Source organism: Salvia splendens, chromosome 11 (assembly GCF_004379255.2).
Source record: "Salvia splendens isolate huo1 chromosome 11, SspV2, whole genome shotgun sequence".
NCBI classification, from domain to species: Eukaryota; Viridiplantae; Streptophyta; class Magnoliopsida; order Lamiales; family Lamiaceae; genus Salvia; species Salvia splendens.
Genome location: NC_056042.1, coordinates 12218325 through 12234720, shown reverse-complemented (window position 1 = coordinate 12234720; position 16396 = coordinate 12218325). Strand labels below are relative to the sequence as shown.

At 36.5% G+C, this 16396-nt stretch overlaps 2 protein-coding genes across 2 annotated transcripts; one reads left to right on the top strand and one right to left on the bottom strand.

Moving 5' to 3' along the window:
• The first annotated feature begins 6096 nt into the window (after positions 1–6096).
• Positions 6097–8307, top strand: LOC121753847 (zinc finger BED domain-containing protein RICESLEEPER 3-like). Its single transcript, XM_042149111.1, has 2 exons — positions 6097–6452; positions 7140–8307. The coding sequence occupies exons 1-2, from the start codon at positions 6164–6166 to the stop codon at positions 8141–8143; spliced, it is 1293 nt and encodes a 430-aa protein (XP_042005045.1). The 5' UTR covers positions 6097–6163; the 3' UTR covers positions 8144–8307.
• Positions 8308–8886: 579 nt separating this feature from the next.
• On the bottom strand, positions 8887–12319 carry LOC121753754 (NADH dehydrogenase [ubiquinone] flavoprotein 1, mitochondrial-like). The gene is made up of 3 exons (XM_042149004.1): positions 12169–12319; positions 9738–11199; positions 8887–9225 (listed from the first exon to the last, which is right to left on the bottom strand). Exons 1-2 carry the CDS (start codon positions 12169–12171, stop codon positions 9748–9750), a joined length of 1455 nt encoding a protein of 484 aa, XP_042004938.1. The 5' UTR covers positions 12172–12319; the 3' UTR covers positions 8887–9225; positions 9738–9747.
• Positions 12320–16396: the final 4077 nt, after the last annotated feature.

Sequence of the window (16396 nt, the reverse complement as noted above, 5' to 3'; positions counted from 1 at the left end):
GATTCAATAGTGTAAAACTATATATATTGTTTAATTTATGTGTATTTTTTTAAATTTGAATTGTGAATGTTGTGTAGGTGTGGAAACAGAAGCACCGTATTATAGGAGATATGAAATAATTATATAGATATCGCCATACATCCTCGTGTTTAGGCTATAATAGATGAGATGGGCTTTGGCGGCATACTGAGGTGTGGTCGGCCAAAGGACCTTGACGACCATTTGATCACAACGTTGATTGAATGCTAGAGGCCAGAGACTCACATGTTTCACTTCCCAGTCGGTTAAGCGATTGTTACTATGAAAGATGAGAAGGTCTTATGGGGTCTCAAAGTAGATGGCGATCATTTGGCAGGTTACATCCCCACAAAAGATGCGAATTATGGAATGCAAAAGTCTTTGGTGTATTTTGGAGTTAATCCAGAAGCGATTGAGTTGAAGGAAATTTTTTGGAAACTAAAACCATATCAAATCACTTAAGAATTGAGCGATTGAGTTGAAGGAAATTATTTGGAAACTAAAACCATATCAAATCACTTAAGAATTGAGCAGGGTGATGAAGAAGAGAACTATATATTTGTGCAACGGGCTCGTGTGTATTGTTAGCTTTTACTTGGTGGTTTAATGATCCCAAACATGTAACAAAATTTCATTTTTCTACTTGCAATTCTTTATGGATATTGAACGATGTTTTTAGTAGAGTTGGAGCAGTGCAACACTTGCTGCATTGTATCATAATTTATGTGAAGCTGCATATGAAAAGAGGACTAATGTCGGTGTACCTTGTACATTGTTACGAATGTGGGCTAGGGATAGAATCTCAAATATTCAACCAAAGAAGGCAGGTCCTCTCACGCAGGTAGACTACACACCATATGCAGTCGTGTAAGTTGTTCAAATTTTTATTTCTGATTTTTAAATAAAAGCTAGGAATTAAAATTTGAACAACTTACGCGACTGCACATAGTGTGTAATATACATGCGCGAGAGGACCTGTAATCTTTGGTCGAATATTTGGGATTCTCTTCCAAACTCACATTTGTAACAATGTACAAGGTCCACCAACATCATTCATCTTCCCACATGCAACTTCACATAAATTGTGATACAATGCATCAAGAGTCGCACCGCCCCAACTGTACTGAGAACACCGTTCTATATCCATAATGAATTGTAAGTAGAAAAAGGAAATTTTCTTATTGAGGCGTTCGAGATCATACCAAGTAAGAGCAAACAATATACACGAGTTCGTTGCACATATATATAGTTCTCTTCTTCATCACCTAGCTCAATTCTTCAGTGATTTGATAAGGTTTTTTGCTTCCAAATCATTTCCTTTAACTTAATCGCCCCTAGATTAACTCCAAAATACTACAAGGACATTTACATCTAATAATTCTCATCCTTTGTCAGGATGTAACCTGTCAAAGGATTGGCATCTACTTTGAGGCCCCATAAGATCTCCACATCTTTCATAGTAACAACAGCTTCACCGACTGGGAAATGAAACATGTAAGTCTTTGGCTGACCACACCTCAATATGCTGACAAAGTTCATCAGAGAGTCCTTATTGGTGCTGAAGAAAGATTTTGTGAAATTGTCGATTAAAGTTTCAATAAGTTGCGATGTTTGGAGTAGAGAGTTTGAGCAACAGTTTCTAAGAATCTCAAGTCAGTGGGTAGACAAGTCGTGGAATATTAAAAAAAGATTGATTGCCTTTAGAAGGTTATACGAAGAGAAAGATCCACCCGACGAGATTGCTCATGAAATGCGTAAAATTTTTCAATTTCTTTTGAAAATCAGACTGCTAGCACATATAATTTAGAAGCACTTGGTAATGCTCTCCAACCATCTATTAGTGCTGATTTTTTCCATGCTAGATGCTTGAATAATATTCTGACTGTGTGTACAAGATGCATTGAGTGCTTTGGAAAAGGAAAATGCAGCAACGTGTATATGGCGTGCTTAGAAAATGGGAAACATTTTGCAAGAAAAAAGGTTGATTCCGAGACGATTTTTAGTATATCATTCAGAGCGTGCGCCTTGGTATCTTTCTTATAGAATGGTTCATGGGTGCTTTGAGTATAGAGATGCATTATGTTCATATTTTTTGCAGAGCAGGAATTTGAGGATGTTGGAGTGAATTTGGCTCAATTTGAAGCATGCTCTAGCTTATATCAGTTGTTGACTACTTTTTATCAAGTTGTTGAAGAATTATCCCGTCTTTATATCATCCTACTTCTGTGTTAGTCTTGGATAATTGTGTCAAAATTGCACTTCTGTTTAACTCTTTAACGAGGCGCGACGGTTTTGCACAATACGTTGTTGAAATGATAGCGAAATGGTTGAAATATTTTCATGAAATCCCTACTGTGTTTCTACTTAATAAGATTACATCATGTGGAGAAATTCTTAGAGATTTAATATGATGCTTTGTTTCCCATTAAAAGTATATATCCAATTAAGACCAATATCCAAGGACTAAAGTTTCTCGAGATTCACTTGGGATTTCATCAACTGCTTCCGATAGAGTAGTTTTTAAAGATTTTGAATGTGTAATTTCTAATTTTCTAGAATTTTAATTATGTATTTTCAACCCTTTTTTTAGGATTTCAACTTTGTAATTTTCAGGTTTTTTAACTAATAGTATATGTTAAATGAAATGATTTTATCCCGTTGCAATTTTGAATTGAATAGTGAATCTAATTTTATTCTTTTTATAAAAAAAGTAGCCGTTTTGACCACTTTTTTCAAAATTCTATTTTTTCTAGTTTTTATCCTCCTAAACTACTCTATAAATATTTCATCGTATAATTTTTCTTACACCAAAAACTCTATCTCTCTTCTCTCTATCTCTCTCACTCATTATTCTCTTAAAATTTTCAATCTTAAGTGTGCAAATATGGCCAGCCAACCACCACCAAATTACCAAATTCTGGAAGCCATTGCCCATCACCCTTTCACCAGCGATTGGGGTTTTTTAGGGTTCGAGACTGTTTACAGTGGCAAATTCTGGAGTTACAAAAGGAGTAGATGAGACGACGCTCATAGCACTTCTACACCCTTCATTCTTGATTTAGTTCGACGAGATATAAAATTTTGATGAATATTGTTACTTATTGTAATTGAAGACTTTCTTATAAACTTGAATGGAACTCTAAATTTAAAGCTATCTATTTATAAGTAAAATGTGACAATTTAAGCAAAAGATTCAGAAAGATATGAAAAGACTCGAATGATTGTCAAGGACAACGGAATGGGGGTATTTCAGAACAATGTATTTCATCGCATAAAATAAATTCTAATTTTAGGATTCAAATTATGTAATTTACCTATTTTTTAATAAAATTTCTAAATTTTGGTATTAATTTAATATCTAATCTAAATATAAATTAAATTTGTTGAAAAAAATGAAATGAATTTGTGAGGGAGATGAATGAATTTTAATTATGAGATGAAGTAAAAAGTGAGAGGGTCATAAATAATGAAGGGAAGTGATGATAAGGATAAGGTTGGTGTGCCCTTTTAGAGCATTCACAATAGAATAAGCCCTCCCTAAATTACCTTCTGCCACGTCATAAGCCAACCTTAGCACTCCAACAACCTTCAGCCCTCCCAACAACCCTCTCATTTATTCATTTAAGTTGATGGTGTTTATCAAATATTATTACAATAGCAAAAACCGAAACTAATTGGACAAAAAAATAGATAAACTCAAGCATACTTCATTAAAATAAGAGTGAACCACATAAAATAGTACTTGATTTTTCACTTTTACATAAAAATTGTATCCGATCTTTGTTTTATATTATTTTTGGTATCTAAAAATCACATTTTTGCATTTTTTCATTGAGGACATTTTTGGGTATACACAAAAAAGGACCTAAATGATATTTATAACTTCTTTATATTTCTCCTCTATACTATTATTAATAATTATTAATATTATTATTATGAAGTTAGAAATTAATAATAATAATTTAGTTTTTAATATAATTCAAATTATGATTCATACTTAATTATAATTATAGTTTTAGGTATACATAATTATTATATTATTATAATACTAATAATTTGTAATTAATAAATAATTATAATTTACTAGTACTTGTTTAAAATATGAATAAATTAATATTATACTATTATAATAATAATAGTTACTCCCTCCGTCCCATTCAAGGATGTCCACTTTTCCTTTTTAGTTTGTCCAATTTAAGATGTCCACTTTCTATATTTGGAATTAAATCCCTCTCCCCTCTCTCATTAAAATATTCAATTACTTTTTTCACTTTACTTTATCACAAACAACTATTCCACCTAAAACTCCATGCCACTCAAGAATGCGGTCATCTTGAGTGGGACGTAGGGAGTATTATTTTATCTTTAATTAACAACTAAATAGTATAGTCTTAATTAGTTTAAACAATTGATTTAATTAAGAGTTTTATGCTTAATTTATATTATGAATGTCAATTAGATGTATGTATAAAACACTAAAAAGAAAGAAGAAAATGAAGAAAAAGAATGAAGAGAAATAGAAACAAAGAAAAAAAGGAAAGAAAAAAAGGAAAAAAAAATGAAATCACATGTTTTGTACTCCCTCTGTCCTAGCTAAGATGACACATTTTTTTCGCACTTGTTTTGGAAAAAATGATGACAAATAATTAAAATAGAGAAAAAATAAAGTAAGTTAGAGAATATTGTAAAAGACATTATCTTCTATATTATTATCTTTTTTACTTTATTTTCTCTCCACTTTAACTATTTATTATCATTTTTCCATAACACGTGAAAAAAAGGAACGTGTCATCTTAGCTGGGACGGAGGGAGTACTATTTCATTGAAATTTCCAAAGATACCCTTTATGACCTAAAATCACATGTTTGGTACATAGAGTTACTTTTGTCATGAGCTATCAAAAACGATGTAAAACAAATATCAGATATCATTTTTGTGCAAAAGTGAAAGATCGAGTACTATTTTTGTAGTTCACATTTAAAAGAAAAAAAAAACTTCTACTACAATTTTAAAAAAACACTTCTACCAGCTTCAACACGCCGCCCGACTCACTCGTCAGAGTCCTCCCCATCATCCCCAACAGCATCCTCAACAACTTCTGCATCGTCATCGATTGGCAACCCCATATCGCGGTTCATCGTATTCTTGACAATAGCGTACTCTTTCCTGACTCTGGGATCGGTTGCGTCGGCCCAACATAAGACAACGTCGATTAGGTGCTTTGACGCTTGCATCTTGATGCTTTGGGAGAGCTCCGAAGCTGCGATGCCCGATTGGACTTCCGCGGACCCGCTGGTAGCTCCTCTCGACATCAGCTGCCGTCGGCATTTCCCCCGTAACCGCCGCTGGGGAGCTGAGTAGAGGATATCGTGATTCATTATATTTAGAAAAAAAATTATGTTCAAGAGAATGTAAGTGTCAATAAAATGAAGTGGGAGAATATAGTGCCAATAAAATGAAATGCAATGAGTTATACTACATCCGTCCCACATTAAGTGACACATTTAGTGTGGACACGAATTTTAAGAAATGTAAAGTAAAGTGAGTTGAATAAGTTAGTGGACTATGAGTCCCACTTATATATATTAGTTTTACAATAAAATGTGAGTATAATTGGTTGGTGGAATATGAAGTCTACTTACTATTTATGGTAAATATGAAATGTGTCTTTTATTATGGGACAGACCAAAATAGTAAAATTTGACGCTTAATGTAGGACAAAGGTTGTATATAATAGAGTTGAAATACAAAATAAAAAAATAAAAAAATTTTGAACGCTCCCACTGGCACGAAATAGGCGCCGCCGCCGCCTACTATAAATGCTCTTAAATTTTGAATTCAGTCAACCTGCTGGCCTATACATAAGATTGCTTTTACCATGGTTGTCTTGTCTTATCTTATAAATCCAAATAATATAGTCAAATTCAAACCGTCGGTTCAAATTATAACCGCCGGTTAAATCTAATTTTTTTCTCAACTGTCATTTTCAAAAGGTACATTACAGATTCTCCTCTCATCTCTATCATCATAAATACAGTCGTTTCATTACTTAAATTCAGCCAATTCTAAACTCTACACTCACCTTCTTCACTTTTTCAAACCATAATTCTCTTCACAATCATTCTTTATTTCCTCAATTTTAGCCATGTCCAGTGTAGGAAGTTCGTCTGGCCGATCTTCATCCGAGAAGAGAAAATGCAAGAGTCCGCAGGCGGTGCCACCACCCAAAGACAGCACTCAATTCGAAAAGATAGCAGATCCGATCGCCGGAGATCTCAAAGTCATCTGCAATTTCTGCGCACGCCTCTTCCAATTTAGGGCTGACGAAAAGGAATTCGATTCGCTCAAAACTCATTTCGACAATAAACACTGCACCAAAATCCGCAATGAGGCATCTAAAGCAGAAGCAGAAGCAGAACCACAGCACTCTTCTGGTGAGTATACAAAATTACTCGCGAAATTCATTTGTTACGCCTCAGTCTCTCTCATCACCGCCGAGTGCGATTTGCTTCTGCATTTCCTGAGTAAAGCCTGTAACCCCCCGCCCCCAAAAATTCCGAGGATTGTAATTATTCATGAAATTGTGAAGCACGTTAGAGAGTCCTTATTGTTGCTGAAGAAAGATTTTGTGAAATTGTCGATTAAAGTCTCAATATGTTGCGATGTTTGGAATAGCGAGTTCGAGCAGCAGTTTCTAAGAATCTCATGTCATTGGGTGGACGAGTCGTGGAATATTCAAAAAAGATTGATTGCATTTAGAAGGTTATACGAAGACAGAGATCCACCCCATGAAATGCATAAAATTTTGCTAAACTATGGCTTAGATTCCAAAGTTTTCTCAGTTTCTTTTGATAATCAGACTGCTAGCACGCATAGTTTAGAAGCACTTAGTAATGCTCTCCAACCATCTATTAGTGCTGATTTTTTCCATGCTAGATGCTTGAATAATGTTCTGACTATGTGTGTTCGAGATGCATTGACTGCTTTGGAAGATCAAATTGCCCCTATTAGAAATGCAGCAATGTGTATATGGCGTGCTGATACGTGTTTGCTTAGAAAATGGGCAACATTTTGCAAGAAAAAAGGGTTGATTCCGAGAAGATTTTTCATTGATCATTCAGGGTGTGCGCCTTGGTATCAATCTTACAGAATGGTTCATGGCTGCTTTGAGTATAGAGATGCATTATGTTCATTTTTCGCGGAGCAGCAATTCGAGGACGTTCAGCTAAATTTGGCTCAATTTGAAGCATGCTCTAGTTTTTATCAGCTTTTGACTACTTTTTATCAAGTCGTTGAAGAACTATCCCATGTTTATCAGCCTACTTCTGTGTTGGTCTTGGATAATTGTGTCAAAATTGCAGTTCTGTTTAACTCTTTAATGGGGCGCGACGGTTTAGCACGATGCGTTGCTGAAATGCTAGCGAAGTGGTTGAAATATTTTCGTGAAATCCCTACTGTGTTTCTACTTGCCAAAGCCTTTGATCCGAGGGTAAGATTACATGGCGTGGAGAAATTGTTGGAGATTTACTATGATGCTCTGTTTCCCATCAAAGATGAAAACACCCCAATTCCTAGCTTGATTGTTGCTAATGTGAAGAAATGTTTGTATGATCTCTTTCAAGAATATAGCATGAAACATGGTGCTAGTTCGGGTATGAATTTGTCTTCTGGTAGCCATAGCGATGAGATCCCTTTATTGGAAAGGTTGCAAAACTTGTACTTTGATGTGTCGGAGAAACGACCGAGGTGCTATGGCACCAACCCGTATGGGGAGCTTGAAACTTATCTGACGGCTAGGTTTGAGTATATAGTGGAGCCGGAGTTTGATATCTTGAAATGGTGGTCGAGGATGACTATGCAGTTCCCTGTAATGTCCTTGATCGCGAAGGGCATACTGGCAGCTCCGGCCTTGACTGTTTCTGTCGAGCAAGCATTTGGCACGGGAGGGTACGCGTTGGACTGGAATTTGTCTAATTATCTCTGCCGACGTCCGCGGTCTCCTCTTGTGGAGAATCAGTTGTTGCTTGGGGATTGGACGAGGGCTGAGGATCGAAATCAAGAAAATGACTATGATAATGGCTATATGAGCGAGGAGATTTACGATTGGGAATTAGATGATTATTGATGCACACATATGTCTCGCTGGTTGATTGAGCAATGCAGTGAAATTTAAATTATTGTCTGAACACTTTTCCAGATTGTACTTGTACTATGTATATGTACATTGTAGGTGGTAAATTCGGATTAAGCAGTGGGAATATCACAATATCTATTTTATTTTCTATCCTATATTATTACTCTGTCTCATTATATTTACAAAATAATCTCAATTTTTTATCTCCTCCTTCCTCCTCCTTTCATTAGAATCATTTCACAGTTATTTTAGAAAAATGATACTACTAAATAGTTGAAGTGCATAAAGAGCAAAACAAAAAATAAAATAATATAGAAAAATCTTTTATCTATATTATTCTTTTTTCACTTTATTTATTCTCCATTTTAACCATCATTTTCGGGTCGGTACGAGTTTTAATGTAAAATTGATAAAGTAAGATAGGGGTAGAGAGAAAAAGTAAATAAAGTATTGTTAATAGAAATGAATCCCACCTCATTAGAGAGAAGAATTTTCAAAATTAGAAAGTACATTTTCTTGTGGGACGGACTAAAAAGGAAATAGTGTATATTCTTGAGGAACGGAGGGAGTATTAATCAAAGAAAGTACTGTATATTATAATTGCTCCATTTAATTTACAAAACAGAAAAAAAAAATGTTTCACTTGAAGTGGCATCGCCATCAGAAACAGGAAAAGGATGGCTATGTTTTCATAAAAAATAAAAACAATAATCTGTCCTAGATAATCATCAATATATATGAAATGAAACATTTATATCTGTGAGATTTGAGCAGTCAAATGGTTTTCAGTATAAAGACATTAACACGCCTTCCAAAATCATTGCAAGAATTACACACAGACAGACAAACTGCTTGAAAGGTTCTTCAAGCAATGAAAATCCTGATAGAATCAAACTTCAACTCACATGCTTAAGCCTAATCCTTAAAGGAAGAAGTTGGAACATATAGCTTTAAAAGTAGAATTTTAATGCAAATCAAAGTTTTACATGTGGCTGTAACGTTGGAACGAATTCTGAGTCCTCTCCACTTCTAAGAGCTTATTCGATGCAATCTAATAGCAAATGTGATTATCCCTGCAAAACCAGAAAATATGTTAACACAACATTTGAATTCGTTTTAAGATAACAGGAAACAAAAATTCAGGCTTATTCCTCCCTAGGCTCATCAGGGGCAGTTCCCCATAACTTGTTCACAAAATCAAGAATACAATGAAGTGTAATTATTTGGTATATTATGCTAAAGACAATTGCAGCACGAGAGAGAGAGCAACAGATAGGTAACATCTTAATACATAAAATTTCCTAATGTTCTTCATATGAAGATTTTATCTGACCGGCCTAATCACATCAATTAAATAAATTAATTTATTCGACTAAATTAAAGCAGTAGGATTAGATTTCAGGGGTCAGGGATGAGGGGAAGTGGGCATCTAATCCTACCACGGAGGTAATAATGGGTTTAACTAAAGCATGATTTTTTCAAGAAACAAACTAGGCCAAAGTTGGCTATGTTCCACCTCTGCCGATTTAACAACACACTCACACATGTACAAATAGGCATAGAAAGTTTTTGTTCTGGAACCAACCTTGATGAGATCAAGCAGCAGCAGCCTGTAGTAACTCTCTGTCGGCCCTCTCCCTGATCCTCCTTTCCATTTCTGGCCTAAAGTGCCTAATGAGACCTTGAACAGGCCAAGCAGCGGCATCTCCCAATGCACAAATGGTGTGCCCTTCAATCTGCTTGGTCACTTCCTGGAGCATGTCAATCTCCTCCAGCTTTGCGTTTCCTACTTTCATTCTCTCCATAATCATCCAGAGCCATCCAGTGCCTTCTCTGCAAGGTGTACACTGGCCGCAACTCTCATGCTTATAAAAGTAAGAGAGCCTAGCAATGGCATCAACAACGTCAGTGGACTTGTCCATCACAATGACAGCAGCAGTTCCCAACCCTGACTGGACGGCTTTAAGTGCATCAAAATCCATCAGCACATCCTCACATAAGTTTTTGGGAATCAGCGGAACAGATGAACCGCCGGGAATAACAGCAAGTAAATTGTCCCATCCACCACGAACACCACCACAGTGTCTCTCTATAAGATCTTTCAATGGAATACTCATCTCCTCTTCAACAGTACATGGCTTATTTACATGCCCTGAGATGCAGAAAAGTTTGGTTCCGGAATTGTTTTTCCTGCCAAAACTAGCAAACCATTCCGGGCCCCGCCTCAAAATGGTAGGTGAAACGGCCACTGTTTCAACATTCGTCACAGTTGTGGGGCAACCATATAGCCCAGCATTGGCTGGAAAAGGAGGTTTCAACCTGGGCTTCCCTTGCTTACCCTCAAGGCTCTCTAAAAGAGCTGTCTCTTCGCCACATATATAAGCACCAGCACCAAAGTGGATATGCACATCAAAATCATAACCTGATCCACATGCATTCTTTCCCAACAATCCAGCTGCATAAGCTTCTTTCCTGGCTTTCTCGAGATTCAGTCTTTCATTCACATACTCACCACGAATATATATATATGCAGCTCGAGCCCTCATCCCAACTCCTGCTATCAGACAACCTTCTAGCAGTTTATGGGGATCATGTCGCATAATTTCTCTATCTTTACATGTTCCAGGTTCACTTTCATCTGCATTTACAACAAGATAGGAAGGGCGGCCATCAGATGCCTTTGGCATAAAGGACCATTTAAGTCCAGAGGGAAAACCAGCACCACCACGGCCTCGAAGTCCCGATTTCTTCATTTCATTGACAATCCAATCAGCTCCTTTGATAACTAGATCTTTTGTCCTGTACCAGTCCCCACGTTTCATTGCACCTTTCAGGAAAGGATCATGCAGACCATATACATTAGTGAAGATGCGGTCCTCATCTTTCAGGCCGCCAAAGTGGGCCTTTTCTGGAGGTGGCGGAGGCTGTGGGGTGGCAGAAGTTGTAGCAGCCTGTGTGCTAAGTAATCTACGCACAAGGCCCAAATTCTCACTGGAGCGCTGTATAAAAGCAGCCTTTTGTAGAGAAAGGATGCCCTTTATAGGAGCCTGTTGAAGCATTGAAATAGTCACGAAAAATAAGTAGTTTAGTTTCAACTTTCAGGTCATAATGTTGAAGTATATAGTAATTCCTCCTATTACAAACAATACATGCTACTTCTAAAGCATTTACATAAAAACAAAAGGAAAAACAGATACCTTAGTGGGGAGGGGACTGAACTAAACGGTATAATACACATGAACAGACACTCAAGGACTTAAGGACTTAAGGATAGATGCTATCATCTAGGCTTTATTCAACATCTGGAGAATCAAATTTCTGTTGTCTCAATAAACAAGATATATAAGAGGATACAAGGTTTGAGGCAAAGATTTATCAAATATATAGCATCTGATTGCAAATGAAACACGTATGCAAAGACAACTTGTAGAGCAATTTTTTATATTTTTCGACTCAAAGCTGATAAGAGCTACAATGGGGAAATGACTCCGAAATCAGACTCCATCGTCCCAGATGTAAGCACAATGAGTTGCCATTATCGTACTAGTGCAGTGAAGCAAACTAACTAAGCTCGTATATATTTCAATATTACCTCAAAACATCTATTTCATTTACAATTGTAGACACTCAATCGGTTTCCCCACACCAGGAGGAACCCTCAATCAATCAATTGAAAGAAATTACACAGCAATGTGCCTCATTTTGAAGACATGAATTTTTTTCCGAAAGAAATCATTTTACCCTACAAAGACTATAACTCGTTTCCAATTTTTATGACATCAGCGCACAGCCAAAAACAATAAAGTAGAACCGTGCACAAAAAAGTAGGGTTCGATCTAATTTTTCTCATCCCAAATTCTTTCACCTTCTATTTCCAATTGAAAAGGAATAAATTGATAGTTCTAATTTTGCATTTTCAATCAAGAGCGAGATCCAAATTACAAATAAAACCAGACAAACATACCAAAATAATTGAATAAAAAAAAGTAGCAGTTCGATTCAGAAGAAACGCGTACCATAATGGCATCAAAATTTTACAAGCAGAGCTGCTGCGATTGAACCGAGACGACGAATATGATTTTGAGCGAGGTTTGGAGATGATAGAGAATTAGAAAGAGAGCTAAGCAGTTCTTTTGTGGGCAACCCTACGATAGTTTCGGTGAGGGTTACCACACGACGGTCAAGATTAGATTTTCGTTTTCCATTTGACCAATGTTAGGATCTAACGGTGTATAAGCAACGATTTACCTGCGCTAATAGAAATGAACACGTGGAAATATCGTGGAGCTTTTGTGACAACAGACTCTTTAAAAAAATGCATAATTTACCAACGAATTACAGCCCAGTTAGCAGTGGTGACCTTGAAGTCGCGGGTTCAAACCCCACCATCCGCTGGGAGACTTTCGACCTTCGGTGGAATCAGAACACTTGTGGTCAAACCAAAATTCTTTTTGCATAATTTAACATTTGAAATCCGATTGACAAATGTATCACACAAAATTAATTAATAACTAAATACTCCCTCCGTCCCCAAAGAATACACACTTTGGGGTATGCACGAATTTTAATGTAAAATTGGTAAAGTAAGAGAGAGATAGAAAGAAAAAGTAAATAAATACCTCATTACAGAGAAAAAACTTTCTAAAATTGAAAATTGTATATTCTTGTGGGACGTACTGAAAAGAAAGAGTGAATATTCTTGACGGAAAAAGGAAATAATATATACAAATTACAAATACTAAAAATTTAATAATAAAAAATCGTAAAAGTTGGAAAATTATGTTTACGAGCTTCTTAGTGAGTACACCTAACGTGAAGTTGCGCACTCGGTGCTCATCATCGGCCATCACCAACATTTCATTGGCTTTTAGATTGGAGTATTGTTGTAAGGTCACATAGCGAAGAGCTTCGGAAAGTAGTAATATGTAGATTAATATTAACTTCGCTAATGGAACAAGTTAATATTTGTTAAGTTAGGAATAAATTGGAGCTTGATTTAATCAGTACTTCAACAAGTAAGTCCAAAATCAAACCCCATTAATCCTTATTGATGTGAATCAAATAGTATATCTTTATTCTCATTGCTTTACGTGATTTATATGGTTTGATGCTCGCAAAAGTATGTTTTATGGTGTAGGAAGTGGAATGGATGGTGAAACGGGACATGGAATGAAGCTCGGAATGAGAACACGGTCATTGAAAAAAGTCGTGCAAAATGGCCAATTTGACAGACTGCCCAGTCTGCGTCGCGAGTCTAGAATGTGCTTAAAATAAGGCACCCTGCGGGGTGAATTTTGTACCTAATAATTCACCCTGCAGGGTGAATAAGAAACAAAAGAGACTGAAAAAGTGTTACTCGGCTGGATGAATTTCATGCCCAATAATTCATGCGGCCGGGTACGAAGACGCAGTAACCGCCATATTCAGTTTTGTTAATAGTTTTGAGGCAGTTTTTGGAGGAGAATTCGGAGATTCTCAGACACGAAAAAAGAGAGGAAAAGAGAGAACGAGAGGAGGAAGAAGAGAAGGAAGAAATTTCGACCAACATTCCGATGATCCGTCTCCAAATCTCAATTCCACTCAACGAGAGCATGCTTCCTATGATTTTCATTGTGATTTTTATCATGTGTTTAGGCTAAACTCTCAATGTTGCTCCAAGTTGTGATTTAGGGTTGTTTGATTGTATCTACACCTCCGAATTCATGTTTTGACATCGTTGATGTGTTTAATGTTAGATTCTATCACTTTAGAGGCCTCTATCGTTATAGATGTTTAATCCTTGTTTATAGTCTCTTTAACATAGACTTGGATGGACTAATCAACTGATGTGTTGTTGAATTTGAATAGTTAGGGTAATTTGATAACGGATTAGGTAAGTTTATATAGTAGATGATCTTTTATTCCCGCTCCTCCGCATGAATTTAATGTCTTCGAAAGTTAGTTCATGGAACAAGTGTTCAGCTGACTGTGAACTTTACGTCGCAAACATGTTCAGTGCAAGCGATTAGGTTGATTAATTAATCCCAAAATATGTGTTTTTGATGTAGGTGTAGAATGATTCAAGTATAATGAGCAACTTGGAATGACATGTCTTTCCGTTTGTGAAATCCTTCTGTTTTTATTCGTTTGTTTTAATTTTGTCGACATCTTTCAAAACCAAAAATCAAACCTTTGTTATGTTTTTATGTTTTAGTAAGTTTATGTGACACCCCTGAATTTCGATCCCTTCTTTTAAGATTAATCGGGTTTGATTAGTATAACTAAGCGCTAGCAGAAGCCGTGAAATCGTTGAACTCTCGTTGTAATCTCGACTGATGCGAGCATTTGGTTATGGAAAGAAAAGTGTGAGAACTTTGTTGATGCAAGGGAGATTATTGATGAAATACTTATAAAAAAAATTAATACATAACTTTTGAGAAGATAAAGTGAAAGAGACTACAATGATATATTGCTTACATGATGGTACAAGTTGTGGGACCCGGTCCCTTGCATGAAATTAGGAGCTACAATGAGCCTACAAAGGAAGGGCTCAAAGCTTGATGTTTGACCCAAGCTTTTTCTAGCAACAAAACAAAGCAAGGATTTTGTGGACTTCTTCTCTTCTTTCCCCATCTTTCTTGGTTCTAGCACCACCACAAGACTCCAATCTTGACAACCAAGCTACACCAAGGAAGCTCCTGCACTTAACACAAAAATGGGGTTAGAAAGGGAACACATAAGTAAAGGAGAAAGAGAGGCAAGCCCAAATAAGAAATGATAAGTATGAGTCCGAATTGGACAGCCAAGAAACTGTTAGGTTTGGTATACTGAAAAGCATGTTTCGAGCACGAATAGAATCTTGCTTGTATACGAAAAACTCTACAATCCACTTTTAACTCGATTCAGTATTATTTGAGCAGTTTCGCACGAATAGAATCATTAATATTATTACATTGTGTTTGCTTGTGCATTTATAAGATGCTTTATAAACATTTAAATGCATAAGAAGCAAACAAAGCCTAAGTCTTTGTTTTAGTAAACCGGTGAAACGCTTAGATTTTACACGGTTTTAAGGCCATCTTTTGGTCCGTTTTTAATGTCAAAACTGCATTACATGTCCATTATTTGCATATTTTGTATATTTTGGTATTTTGACATGTTTTGTGAGAAATGTGCATATTTGAGCCTAAAAAGGAAGTCAAAATGCGAAGTTGGAAATCTGGTGCTGTTCTGCATGTCCAGCGGTCCGCTGCAACTTTGTCGGTGACCGTTGGCGCCCAATGGCCACTAAGCCAGTAGTGGCCCGCTCTGGGAAAGTTGTGCATGAAGTCAAGACACGCCCAGCGATCGCTGGAGGATGCGTGGCGACCGCTACCGAGAGTCCAAGAGTTACGGGATGATGGATGGCGACCGCTGAAACAAATGCAGCGACTGCCAGCCAAAGGTCAGAAGCCTCAGATAACCACATGGCGACCACTGGCCAAGGTGCAGCGGTCCGCCAGGAAAAAGTGACGAGCGAATTTGCCCTACTTTCTCTCCAAGATTTACCATATTTTACAACCCTTTTCCTTATATGAGAAGGGGCGATTTCTCCCCTATAAATAGCCCCCAAAGCTTCATCAAAAAGAAGTTCCCCTCTTTGCAAAATGCTTCCAGAGTTCATAAGTTAGAGTACTTCATTGTGCAAGAATTCAAGATCATCAAGGCTACAAGGATTCAACCTTTGGGTTTTATTGCTTTAGTTCTTATGTTTTCATTGTCTTCCCTTCAATCTATGTTTTTAGCTTATTCAATAATGTGTTACTAAACTTATAGGATTCTAGGGATGTGTTAGTAACTTTTATTGGTTTATAGAATTTCTATTTCTATTTAATATTCGTTTGTTCTTAATTTATTTCTTCCTTAAGTTATTCCGTAATACTTCACGTTTGAGTGACATATTCGGTGATGATTTAATATAACTTGCTACATAATCGTGAGAGGAGGTTGGCGAGTTAGATCCACTTAATAGACACTACAATTAGCTTCCCTTAAAACGACACTGTTAATTGAGAGTGAGGACTTTATAAGGGTCTTAGGAGGTTTTAGGAGTTACATATTGATTGACAACCCTAATGCTCGTAATCAACGTTTGCATCGCATGAGCATAAGTTAGGTGACTCGTTCTATCAAAGTATGAATTGTGTTAGGGTGTTATAGTTGGAATTTGTATAACCATAATTGTGAAAGCACATCTTTGGAATTCCCCTTATCTCTATACTTTTA

What these genes read in the sequence shown, in the direction of transcription:
- LOC121753847 (XM_042149111.1), top strand. Translation starts at nt 6,164, where the DNA reads ATGTCCAGTGTAGGAAGTTCGTCTGGCCGATCTTCATCCGAGAAGAGA. An exon ending in AGAACCACAGCACTCTTCTG is followed by an intron (nt 6,453 to 7,139) that starts GTGAGTATACAA and finishes TTGATCATTCAG; the next exon opens with GGTGTGCGCCTTGGTATCAA.